Below are 12,709 nucleotides of genomic sequence, written 5' to 3'. Positions count from 1 at the left end.
ACAGACTTTGGGGTTCTGTTTACAGAGGCCTCGAGGTGACTGGTCAGGCAGTCAACGCCATCCCACGGGGCAAGGAGGGCTCAAGGGCTGCAACAGAAGCAGGGGTCCAGAGGGAGGAATTAATGGCCTCACTCTGCCCGTGCTGACAGGCCACACCGGGAACCGCCTGCGGCCGCAGGACTCATACAGGCAGAGGGGCAGAGACCAGGCTGAGGGGTCCACAGCGTCCCTGCCCCTTGGTCAGCTCCATCTGCCTTGGGTCTCCTCTGCTCCTTCCTCCCCAGGCGCAGCGAGAAGGCACCCTGACTGGGCCTGAGGAAGGAGTAGAGAGAGAGTCACCGTGGACCCAGCAGCACGGGTCCTGCTCCTCCTGCCTCACCAGGGGAGGCCATGGGCCATAGTGTCTGGGGACTGGGGCTCCACCAGAGGCAGAAGCGCAAGAGCCAGGGGTCTGGCTTCACCAGGAGTCACTCTGCTCCCTGGAAAGCAGAGTGAGGAGTGAGGAAGTAGTAGAGCAGAGGTTCTCAACCTGTGGGTCGTGACCCCTTTGGTGGTCGAACGACCCTTTCACAGGGGTCGCCTAAGACCATCAGAAAACACATATATAATTACATGTTGTTTTTGTGATGAATCACTATGCTTTAATTATGTTCAATTTGTAACAATGAAAATACATCCTGCATATCAGATATTTACATTATGATTCATAACAGTAGCAAAATTACAGTTATGAAGTAGCAACGAAAATAATTTTATGGTTGGGGGTCACCACAACATGAGGAACTGTATTAAAGGGTCACCGCATTAGGAAGGTTGAGAACCACTGTAGTAGAGTATCCTAACAAGGGCACGTGGAGGGGAACCAGAGACACCCGTAAGTTCACCCCCAGGACAACCGTTCTGATGGTCACAGCGGCCTCTGGTGGAAGGCGTCCCTGGAGAGACAGGGAGCACCCACACAGGACTCCGTGGCCTGGAAGGACCCTGAGAGCCTCGTTCTGTGACCTAGAGGCTCCGGGGAGCCCCACTGTGGAGGGAGAGCGCTGTGTCCCTCGGTGAGCAGAGAATCGGGTGGGGCCAGCAAAGTCCTAAAAGCTACCTGTGGGTGCCACTCTGATTCAAAGTCATGGGCATCTTGTCTGTGCTGGGTCATGCCAGGCACACAGCCAAGCACCAGCTGAGGTCCCTGCTCTCCAGGAGTTCACCGCCTCATAAGGGAACACCAGACAACAGCCGCGGGGCAGCACTGAGGACAGGCTCTCTCACGCCCACCCCTCGAGGTCCTTCCTGACTCCCACCCACAACTCACAGAAGGTCGTGAACTAGGGGCATTTAACTCCTCAAGAACACAAATGAAGAGAATATGGCAGAAATGGAATTAGTTGTAATAGAAAAAAATGAAAGGCAAATCATTCCAATTGTTAAACTTGACCAACTAAATGGCTTCCAAGTCCGAATGAGATTAATTCGTGAGCATTACAAACGGAGCCACAATTGCCCTGAAGAAGATTACTAGCGATTATCACTGCTTCAAAGAAACTGAGCCAGGCCAGGGAGTACAGGTGCGACCATCACCAGCAGCGTTAACAAGAAAGACCATCCATCACCAGCAGCGTTAACAAGAAATCAATGGGCCTCTCGGCCCCAAACCCAATGACACATTCCAGCTGGCATGCTGCGACGGTAGGGAAACCTCACGCCAAAGCACAACACACGCGCCCATCCCCCACACCTGCAAGTAAACTGCCGCGCCTGTCTCCTGCCCCCGTTTTCTCTGTGACCACACAGGCACGTGGCTGTGACTGCAATCAGCAGCCCATTAAGGCAAGAGGCAAGGTGCATCTCTTCTTCTCGGCCCAGGTCTCCCGTTCCGGAAGCCTGCACCCCAAGGCCAACGCTTTCTCGGCTCAGTGCATTCTCAAAAAGACGCTGGTAGGGCAGAAGAGATTCTGGCAACTTCTAAGTACGGCCTGCCCCCAGCTCTACACCTACCCTCCCTGTTGCAGAGCAAAAAGGCAGGGGTGACAGAGCAATGGGACAGCAAGCAGGGCAAGGCCACGTGGGTGTCCAGTTGTTCCTCAGGGTTAGGTCCCCAGGCAGACAGGACTTTGTACTCAGGTGGAGTGTGGGCCCAAGAAAGGAATGGGGGCAGGGGTTGGGAGTGGGCTGGGCAAGTGTCAAATCACTCCTTGCATGATGCCAGTGCCCTGGACACTCAATGGGCAGAGTCATTCCCAGAGACAACCCCACTTTTCCAGAGGCAGGCTTAAGCCTTCCCAGTCTGAGGCAGGCTCTTTCTAAGACCCGTGCAACCACTTGCTTTGGTCCTTGGCTCCTGGGAGGGCTTCCTTAAACCTTGAGCAGGCCTGGTCCCGTTTGCCAGACGCTAAACACATCACCATATCCACAGCCACAAGTGCTGCCCCTTGCCTCCCTCCTAAGTGCCTGTGGCCAACACCCTGCCACATTCACCCCATACAGGTACATCCATAACACCAGAGGCCATTCAGCCTATAGGAACCATCCAGGCACCTCTGTTGGGTGGCAAGAAAAGGTTAATGGTACTTTGTGGGGCTGCACTGTCTTCTAAACGTCAGCCCATACGTGTCAAGGCAGCCAGGATGCTCCAGGAACTACCTGTGCCCCCAGCTAGATGCCGTTGTATGCAGTAGCCATTCCTTTGAGTCAGCCCAGCCCCAGTCCCCTGATAGGACTATCTCCCTGGTCTATGTGAGACTCTGAGGTGTGATTACATGTGTCTGCAGGAAGCCCTATGGGTGACTTGTGTGTGCACATGTGTGTTGGTGAGAGGGGCGCCCACAAATTCTAACCTGGAAAGCCATGAAGCCCCCAAAGGGGTCGAGATCAGAGACAACAGCAAGTTCTCAAAAGCAGCCCTGAGTCCCCAAGCCAGTGACAGGTGCTCATTTGCAGAAGGATCTGCTTTAACAAAACCCGGGGCGGTTTCAGCTGGTTTCCATGTTGCATGCTATCTGGACAGACACACAGAAGAGCTGTCAGAGTTCTTTTCTATCGGTGACTGGAATCAGGTCCCTTCCTGAGAGCAGGCTGTTGCCAGGCGGACCCTGAAGGCCTGTTTCTACCACCCACAGGCATGTGCACCTGAGTGGGCAAGAACATAGTGGACCCTAGCAGCCTGGGACCCTTTTTACACACATGCCTCTCTGGGAGGCCTAGAGACAGCCCTGTAGCCCTTGGCAACCGAGGAGCCAATGGGTGGCCAAGGATCTGGCGCTACCATGGCAATGAGCTGCTTTACAGTGGTAATGGAGAGAATTGGGTAGAGTGGATGGGGGAAAGGCCTGCACCTGTGCGAAGCCCCAGAGACCTCCCCCTACCCCAACCTCCACACAGGTGGGGCAGGCCAGCTGTCACTGGGCAGGCCACGTGCCTGGCTGTGCTATCTGACTGTGCCTGGACTCTCCAGTGCTCTTGTGCATGTAAAGGCAGCTGTGTATTGTGAGTTGGTGTGTGTCCAGGAATAGACCTGTTAGCAAGTGGGCTTGTGAGCCTCTGAAAGATACTAGTACTTGTGAGTGAGTAGTCGGTGTCAGGTACTCTCCAGATACAGCATATGTACGTGTGCAGATATGTAGCACTGCACCTGTGTGTGTGTGTGTGCGTGTGTGTGTGTGGAGAGCTGCATGGTGCATGCGTATATCAGCCGCCTGTGCTCTTGGTTCAGAATAACTGTCTCCAGGAATTCACGCCTTGAGTGTGTGAACGGACCAGCAGGAGCGACTGTGGCCGGCGGGGCGTCCCGCGGGGGCATGCCTGCAGATGGCCGGGAGTGCGCGCAGGGCTCTGCGGGCTCTGCTGGCCTAGGAGGGGGCTCACAGCCCCGCGCGCTCCCTCCCCCGGCGGCCACATGGACCAGTGAGGCCCACGTAGGCCCGGAGCACTGGCCCGTCCCAGCTGCCCTGGAGGATAAGGGGCGGAGCAAGACAGGCGGGTTCGGTCCGCCGGGGCCCCCAAAGTTGGGGTGGGAAGGACCAGCACCTCCAACCCGCGCTCCTAGTTCAGGGCTAGATGGGGAGGGTGCCGGCGCCCCGCCCGGTGACCCCACCAGCCCCGGCCCGGCGCCCTCGACCCTGCCCGGTGGCCTCAGGGGTGGAGGGTGGTGGGCCGCGCCCCCGAGTTAAAGAAAAGGGGGGACCGGCGCCCGCGTACCTGTAGGGAATCCAGTCGGAAAGCGGCTTGGAAGTCATGTCTGTCGGGGGCGGGGCGGCGGCGGCGGCTCCGGAGGCCCGGGCCCCGGAGGGTCGGCGCGGGGGCCCTGCTCAGCTCCCGGGCCGCCCCGGGCCGCATCCTCCCGGGCCGGGGCGCTGGGCCCCGCCGAGGCCCGCGCCGCACGCCAGGGCCCCGGCCGCAGGCTCCGAGCGGCTGCGGGCGCGGTGCGGCGGGAGGAACAGCCCAGAGCGCGGGGCAACCGGGGGAGGGCGGGCGGCGCGCGCGCGCGTGGAAGTGGGAGAGGCGGGCCGCCCGCCCGCGCCTCCGGAGGGGCTCCCGGCGCGGAGGGTCCGAGCTCGGTCGGCCGCTGCGCCCGCCCCCCTCCCTCGCCCCGCCCTGCCCGGCGGAGACCCCACCCCTAGGCCGGCCACGCGTCCTCAACGTCCCAGCCCCCCCACCCCCCGCCCCTTCCTGAAACCGGCGACCGGGCTCCGCTCCACACACGTGACCGCCCCGGCGCCCGTGCCCACCCGCTGGGCGGGTCCCCCGACCTCCGAGCCTCGGCTCCTTCCTCGGTGACACCGGGATAATTCTAACACCCACCTACCTACCTACCTCCGACAGGGATGGGCAACTGCAGCTCTGATGGGGGAGGGGGGAGGTGAAGGGTGGGGGTGGGGGTGGGGGGAGCCGGTTGTGCAGGTGGGGATGATGCCAGCGGACACCGAAGAGGTCCCGGGCACCTTCAGGTCCTAAGCTTGGAGGCTGGCCCTCTCCCTCCCAGTCGCTTCACCGCCCCCCCCCCCAACCTCCACCCCCACCCCGAGTTCTCACTTTCCCCCAGGACGGCTTCTCTCTTCGGTTTTAGGTTTTAGTAAAGAGGTGTTTCCTCGCCGCGGAGGAATCCTTCCTGTCTAAGGGGCACAGTCAAGGAAAGGGTAACATGCATTCCCGGCCCTTAAAAGTTATATTTAATCCCCACCATAGCCTTGAGCAGCAAGTACTTCTCTCCAATTCCCAGAAAAGCCTCAAGAATGCTATGATGCCCAGGACATAGGGCTAGGGGGCGATGGAGCGGAAATGCCACCAGGGTCTCTGTCCTCCAGAGCACGTTTTAAAAGGGCACGTTTAAAAGGAGCAAAAACCTCCCGATAAAGATAACCTCAAAGTCTCCGAATGCCGAGGGGGTCCTGGCTGTGATGAGTGCCAACTTTAAGGTAAGGTGTGGCGTGTTGAGGTGGAGGGCAAAGAACCCACAGCGGGCTGGCCGGAAGCCAGGGGATCAGGGAGGGGCCTGCTCACACTACCTGTGAGCATCACCGCCCCGACCACCCCAGAGCAGTGTCCCTGTGGGGATCCTGTGGTGCTGACCAGGCTGCCCTGACTGTGTGACGGGGGAGAAAGCGGGAGAACTGCCAGCTTTGCTGAGGGAGGGCCCCCTCCTTCTGCCGAGTCCACAGCCAGGACTCTCCACCCAAAACTCCCCCAGCCTTTCAGCCTTGCCTCTACAAAAACAATAACCAAGATATTGGCAGCATTTGCTGAGCATCAGGAGCTGTGTGAGGTGTATGATATATTGTACTCGTTTCATCCTCACAACCACCCGAGGAGAAAGGTGCTATCATCATACCCATTTCACAGCAGAAGAAACTGAGGCACAGAGAAGGCAAAGATCTTGCCCAGAGTCACACGGCTGGTCAGAGTGTGAGCTAGGATTCCCACACCAAGGATCTGGGTCCAGAGCCCTTGCCCTTAGCCTCCTTCCTGCCTACTCAGTTCATGTACTGCACGTGCAGGCTCTCGCACACAGCCTGCCTCTGGAGCAGGTCCCTCAGATCCATCTCGGTCTGGCCCAGCATCAACGCTCTCTGAAGGCTGTGGCCTCTGTTTATTTATCAACCTCTAAGAGCTATCCCTGTCCCTGAGGACACAGAGCAGACAAAGTGAATCACTCTGGAGTGGGGGTGCAGGGGCAGAAAGCTGGGCCGTGCCTGACTGTGGGACACTTGACCTGGGCCTCTGTTTTCACCCCTGTCGGACTCCCAGGAAGGACAGCAGAAAGGGACTGGTCCCAGCCTTAGAGGTCAAGGCAGCACTACCTAAGGGCTCTGTCCTCCAAGAGCCAGGATCCTTGGATGAGACTGGCAGAGACAAGAAAGAGGCCAGCCCACCCTCCAGAAGAACCCTCCCAAAGTGCAATCTGCAGCTGACTGGAGCTTACACTTCCCATTCAGGAACTTGAGGCTGCTTTTCCCCTTTATTCCCAAATTATCTGACACCTTAAAGCAATCAGAATCACGCTGGAAGGTCTCAGGAGCCCGAAGTAATTGAATCTATTAAATAGACACTTTCGGTTCTGCCCTAAGGGAGCAAAATCTGGAGGCAGAGCGAGGTGCAGAAATGAGACAGCTCTCCGTGTGTCTCCTCCTGTGGAGGCTGTGGGCATGGGACGTGTGGGAGCCAGAGGGGCTGTGTGCCAGGGTATTCGTGAGTGTGTGTGTGTGTGTGTGTGTGTGTGTGTGTGTGTGTGTGGTGGCCCTGCAGGCTGAGCCTATCTGCACAGGAGCATTGGTTGGGTAGTGTGTTCATGTGTGTGCATGGGGAGGATAGAAGTGTGTGCTTCTGTGAATTCTAAGGTGTATGTGAGATGTGCCTCGGAAGTTTCGGTAGGGCCAGATCACATGGCACTCAGAACTGGCAATGGGTTTTCCTGGTCAAATGGCTTCCCGGGTTGACATTTGAAGTGTATGCCCTTGGCTTCCATCAGAAAGCCACTTCAGAAGCCATGTGAGAACTACTGTACTAGGCCATGGTTAGAACAATCGTGCTATGGAGTGGCCCTTGAGGAAGGGCCTAAGCTTTTCAAATTTAGCCCTAGGAACAAGGTTATCTCTATTGAAATGTGGCTACACAGCAGAACCAAACTCCCACCTGTCCAAATCCTGCAAGGATGAGGTATTTGCCATGAATTTAAATTCTCCTCGTAGCATCTTAGGCGTTTTCAACATGGCCATGGTTGGGTGGGGGTATGGGGGTGTGGGGGGGGATGAAGGAATGCCTGTGGACTGAAGCAGCCCCAAGGAGACCTCACATCTGCCATCCCAGCGGGAGGAACCCTGTGCAAGCTCTAGTTCACCCAAGGAAGAAGGTTAGCATTTTGGCAACTGGCTATTTCCATGTGGAGTCTTATATTTTCTATTTCTAATTGAACAGTTTTATTGAGTCTGGGCCACCTCTAGTCAACTTTGGAAGCAAACGAATATGAATAATAAATGAAGTTCTATTCAGATTAGGCACCAAGTCCCAAGGTGCCCTGCCTAGTAGCTTGGTGCTGTACACTTGCAATCTGAGGAGGGCAATTCCAATCAATCAAACATTGACTAGACCCGACTGGGCTCAAAAGTCCATGCAAGGCTTTGGCAGGGTCAGGCTCAGTCCTGCAAGTCTTGGGGCGCTATCTGCCAAGGTGCTGGTGTTCCAATACAGGCGTACACAGCGCTGGGGGCCAGGGACACACAGGACGGGCAGACAATGGTACCAAAGGCAGGGGAGTCAGGTTAGAACAAGCCCTTCCTTAGGATGAAAAAGGATGACAACTGAATTGGGCCTGAAGGATGACTAGGATTTTGATAGATAAGAAAGGAAGAGGGAAGCTTAACAGTTACCAAGATTCTATGACTGGCCAGCGGCTGTGCTGGGCTTCTTGCCCAGAGGGCATTCTAGACTGAGCAGGTGACATGAGCAAAGCCATGGGGATATGAGTCCATGTGACCAACACACTTGAAAACCAAGGTGCAGACCAGTGTGGTGGCAGGTAGGTGAGTGTGGCAGGAGAGGGGCCTCGGAAGTTTCGGTCGGGCCAGATCACATGGCACCCTGAACACCAGCCAGGCCGGGAGTTTGGATTTTATCCTCTAGCCGACTGGGGAGCACTAAAGGGTTTTAAGTCAAGAGTAACCTGCTCAGATGTCCCTTTTAGAAAGATATTATTATCAGCAAAATGGAAGCTAGAGGAGACAAGACCAGAAGTATTGAAAACTGCTAGCTGGCTCTGGGGGAAGTGCAGGACAGAGATAAGCCAGCTCTTAGATGGGCCCTAAGCCAGAGCCCAGTCAGTGCCTTTTCAAAGCTGCTGGGCAGACATCATGGCAATATGGCAGCATATGTGTGGGTGGCCAGACAATGTGAATAATTATAGGACATATAAAGACCATTGCCCTTTTACACATGATTAAAGTGTGATAACAAAGACTCACCAATGTCTTTGAAAATGTAGGGTAAGCACTAGAATGAAAAACATATGTCCATGTTCCAAATCACTGCAGAAGATAATAGCAAATAAAAATCTCCACATCTCAAAAAAATGAACCGTGGTCTAAAGGAAACATAAAACTCAGAAAGCTTAACATAAGGTACCAGGGATCAAGCCCGGAGGTAATGGTGCTGACGTGAATGCAAGCACCCACCTCTAGGACATAAAAGATGGAAGAGGCTGAAGAAAGGGTTGTTGGAGGTTTAAGAGGAATTTTAGAGAGAGCCCCAAGGACCAGTGAGCCCCAAGGGGTGACGATGCTTGAAGGAGACCCCCCGAAGAAAGCTTACTATGTGGCCACAACGGTCTTAGGGCCACAGTGCATGGGCATCTGATTCACACCTGGCAAACCCAAAAAGTGGGTGGCAGCTGGCTGCCCTGATGGCCAAGAGGGTGCTGCTGCTTCTGGGTCAGCCTGTGCCCCCAGGCGTGTGGGGCAAAGGATACTAGGTCTTGTCCTCAGGACCAATGGAGGTTCCAGCATGAGGCCCAGATGTAACTGTCTTAGATCCCTGCCAGGAGGGCCCTGGTGGGGGGAGGTGACACTGGGGGAGGGGATGAGCCCCGATTTCCCAGGGCCTGAGAAAGGAGCGATAGCATCATATGAAGCTAGGGGGAGAGAGGGTCACCCACGTCAAGGAAGCTGTACTTGGGGGGTCACCCCAGTGATGGAATGGTCTCCAAGAAACCACAGAAGCACCCCAATGAGAAAGAGACCCAGAGTGTGACACCAGCTCATCAGTCAGGGAAGGACTTTCCTGCCCTCTCCTCCCCTCTTTCCCTCCCCGCCTGCACCTTGGGAAGGGTCAGAGCTGCAAGCTCAACCTTTTCCCGCGGGCAGCGGGCCTGCAGCATGTGATGGGCAAGAGGAGTTTCTGTTGCTGAAGTTTAAAGGTTTTTTAATGACAATGGACAGAATGGTCTTTGGTTACCTGAAAATGCCCAAGAAAGCCATGGGACTTACCAGCAATTTCATCTAGATTTAGGAGGAGGGGGAAAAGGCCCATAGAATAAAATTAAAGAGACTGGGAGACAAAAATAAGGTTTGCTTTGATGATGACATCTCATGAGTCACACCTCTCCAACCCAGCAGTTCCATGCGGCTTCTCTCACTTAATCCTCGCAACAACACTGTGAGGTAGGTACTATTATTATCCCCATTCCACAGAAGAACAGGAAGTTACATAACCTTCGAAGTCACACAAATAATAAATGAAGGAGTTCAAATGGAAACCCAGCAGAGGAGCGTTCTGGGGCCCACAGGCTTCACTGCTGTCCTCTAGAGATAGCTGCCTGCGATGGTGGCCTCAGCCCTTTGACTCAGTAATTCCCGTTCTGGAAATCTAGCCACGGCAAATAGCCAATGGAATAGAAAGTTTATGCAAAGAGACAGTCATCACAGCTTTACTTCTAATGGGAAAACGGGCAGGAGTGGGCTGCACAATGTCTAGCGGGTGGGACTTGGTGGAGTCAGTAATTCCGTGTTCACGGGGTGAACTTAGCATCCTTTACGGGGAATTTAATGACAGGGAACAGGTTTATGAGACGGGACACGATATCGTAGGGAAGTGTAAAGTCCTATAAAGAAGCTCCTCGCGCTGGCACATACGTGAACGGCCTCATAAAAAGTTGCTGAGGGCGAGAAAGACACAGACAACTCTGTGTGTGAGCTGTTACATAATGATCAGCTAGGCCATCCTGGGGACCACACCCCCCTTTCCAGCTGGCTCCTCCCTCCAGTGCTCAGGCCTCTTCTTAACTCCAGCTTTTGGCTCCCGAGATCTCCCAGTGACCCCTAAACAGCGCCCCCAACACCCCCAACACCATAGTCAGGGGAGACAGATGGGAAATACTATTGGTACACAATGATTTGGAAAACAAATAAACACAATTTTAAAAGCCAGGCAGTTGAAATACACCCTTAGTCACCAAGTGTGGTGTGATATATTACCACGATGACAACCAGCTGGCCACACTCTAATGCATGTGGGCACAGAAAACATCTGCGATGTCCAGCCAGGTTATTTATCTTGGAGGAAGGCAGGGAAGTGTGGGAAGGGAGTGGAACCTTCGTACCTGCCCCTCTCTCACTTCGACAGCTCCACTCTGGGGATCTGCTCCGAGGGCCCAGGCTGGGGGCTGGGAGTCCCAGAGCTGCAGCACAGTGGCCCAGTCCTGGGGACGCTTCCACTGTCCCCAGCCAAGTCCTCCTGCCCCTTCCCCACAGGGCCTCTAAGCCCAGCCCTCCTGGTGTGGGCTCTGAGGTTATAAATTGGCAAGGCCTCTGGGGAGGAGCGCCCAGGGCCTGTACACAGCCTGCAGGGGGGGTTTGTTCACCAGCGTTATTGGATTTGCAGATAAGCAACGAGGAATTAAGCTGATCAGGAAGAGGGGCAGAGAGCGCTCATTTGTTCCTAATGCAGGTTTATCTAGCAGAGCCTTCTCCTTTGTCAGACAGAGCCACTGCCTCTGTGTCCTCCAGCAAAGAACATCGTATTCTGCAACCTTTCCCAAAAGCCTATGAGTTTGCACTTTCGACCTGTTTCCCACCCCATCGTCTAAGAAAACCATGGTTCTTTAAAATGGAAGATGCATTTTGAAACAATCCTACTCTGAATTCACAAACCAAGCTTTCTAGCAAGAGGAATCAGACGCGGAAGTACATTTTAAATCATTGGCAACGTTTACGATCCCCAAACATCATCTTTTCACCCCATGGTCCTTCCTTTTGTTGTGAATGGGTCATAAAGATCAACCTCTGAGGCCACCAGATCGCCGAAGAAGCAATGTCCTGAAAGGAGGTGCTATGGGGTTTGAGTGAAACTTGTACTTCTCTGGCTCCATTTTCCCATCTCTGAAGTGGGGATAAAAGTTCAAAGACCTATAGAGGCAGCAGGTAGAGAGGAAAGAACACCAGACCCAGATTCCAGTCCTTACTCTACTACTAATGTGCTGTGTGGCCTTGAGTAGGCATGCTGCCTCTCTGTGCCCCATGAAAATCAGCAGGTGGGACGGTCCCAAAGGTGACCTTCCAGCACTAAATTTCTCTGACATTTTGACTCTTTACAGCAGGGCTGTGAGGAGACAAGAGAAGATGATTCATTATAGTTTGCACAACCCTGAAACAAGGGTAAAAGTCTTGCATTTTATAGAAGAAACACAGAGAGGTGAGAACACGCTGGACTTAGGAGAGCTGAATTCCCGTCCTCTCTGTGATGCTAACTCACTGGGTGGCCAGGGACCACTCACTGGGCTGGCCTCGGTTTCCCCACCTGTTAAGTGGGAATGATGCAGGTGTTGCCCCACTGCACAGGGCGTGTGAGGCTGAACTGAGAAAATGAGCGTGAACCTGCGATGCTGTGTTGAAAATTCACAGGACCGCAGGGATGTGACAACATTCAGCAATTAGAGCTCCCACTTCCTAAACCCTCAAGCAGGGCCGGCGCTGTGCTAAGCGTTACATGTCTTATTGCATTGACTGCTCACAGTGACCCCGAGGAGCTATTACCCAGTAGGAAGCGTAAGCGCTGCGGGTGGCCACAACAGCAAGGATTTACTCAGCCTCCGCCAAGGCCTGTGTCCAGGGGCCTGGGCCCAGCTCAGCTGAGAACGAGAACAGGCAGTCCTGGGGGCTGCCCTGCCTGGGCTCCAGGAGCGGGGAGAGGGCCCTGAGCACCTCCCACCCTGCACGGGGAGTAGGCCGTGTGCAGCCCCTTTTAGGCTCCTTTGGGCGAGATCACACCCAGGGCTGGTGGGAATGGGGCGGGGGCAGTATCTACCTCTGCCTTTCTCCATCTCCCAGCTGCTTCGGACCTCGGACCTCTCTACCCGATTCCCGGCCCGCATCACAGCCCACCTTCCTGCCATGTCTCCTCTGCAGGCACCACCCCTGCCCCTTCCTGATCCTGCCACCCCGAGGCTAGCAGGGAGTGGGTGCCCTAGGGACAGGGGCTCCGCTCCGTGAGAGGTGGCCCCGAATTCAGACCTGGACATCGCAGGCCCGATGGCCCTGACCCAGCCTTCATGTTCATCGGGACTTCTGAGGTCTCCATGGAGACGGGCAAGCTGCACCGTCCTCAGAATGGACTTTTGAGGTCCCTATTCCCCAGCAGGCAGGGCCCTAGGAGGTGCTGTGCGTTCCTCTAGCTCAGGGCACCCTCCACTCTGCCCCAGAGTCTGTCTGTCTGTCTGTCTGTCTGTCTCTCT

The 12,709-nt window shown here is 55.2% G+C and overlaps 1 protein-coding gene across 3 annotated transcripts in view; it reads right to left on the bottom strand.

Annotated features, from left to right (window-relative positions):
- Positions 1–12,709, bottom strand: part of TUB (TUB bipartite transcription factor) — a 72,797-nt gene that overhangs the window by 21,293 nt on the left and 38,795 nt on the right. The window contains exon 1 of one of the 3 annotated variants that reach the window (XM_036325278.1): positions 4,192–4,552. The exons of the other annotated variants lie outside the window; for them this stretch is intronic. Within the exon in view, the coding sequence (XP_036181171.1) occupies positions 4,192–4,229 (38 nt within the window). The 5' untranslated portion in view covers positions 4,230–4,552. Of the gene's footprint in view, positions 1–4,191; positions 4,553–12,709 lie in introns of those variants that run through there. 3 annotated transcript variants of the gene reach the window in all.

The sequence above is a fragment of the Myotis myotis genome, unplaced genomic scaffold (genome assembly GCF_014108235.1).
Source record: "Myotis myotis isolate mMyoMyo1 unplaced genomic scaffold, mMyoMyo1.p scaffold_m19_p_10, whole genome shotgun sequence".
Lineage (NCBI taxonomy): Eukaryota > Metazoa > Chordata > Mammalia > Chiroptera > Vespertilionidae > Myotis > Myotis myotis.
Note: the sequence above shows the minus strand (reverse complement) of the source record. Positions and strands in the feature narration are given on the sequence as shown.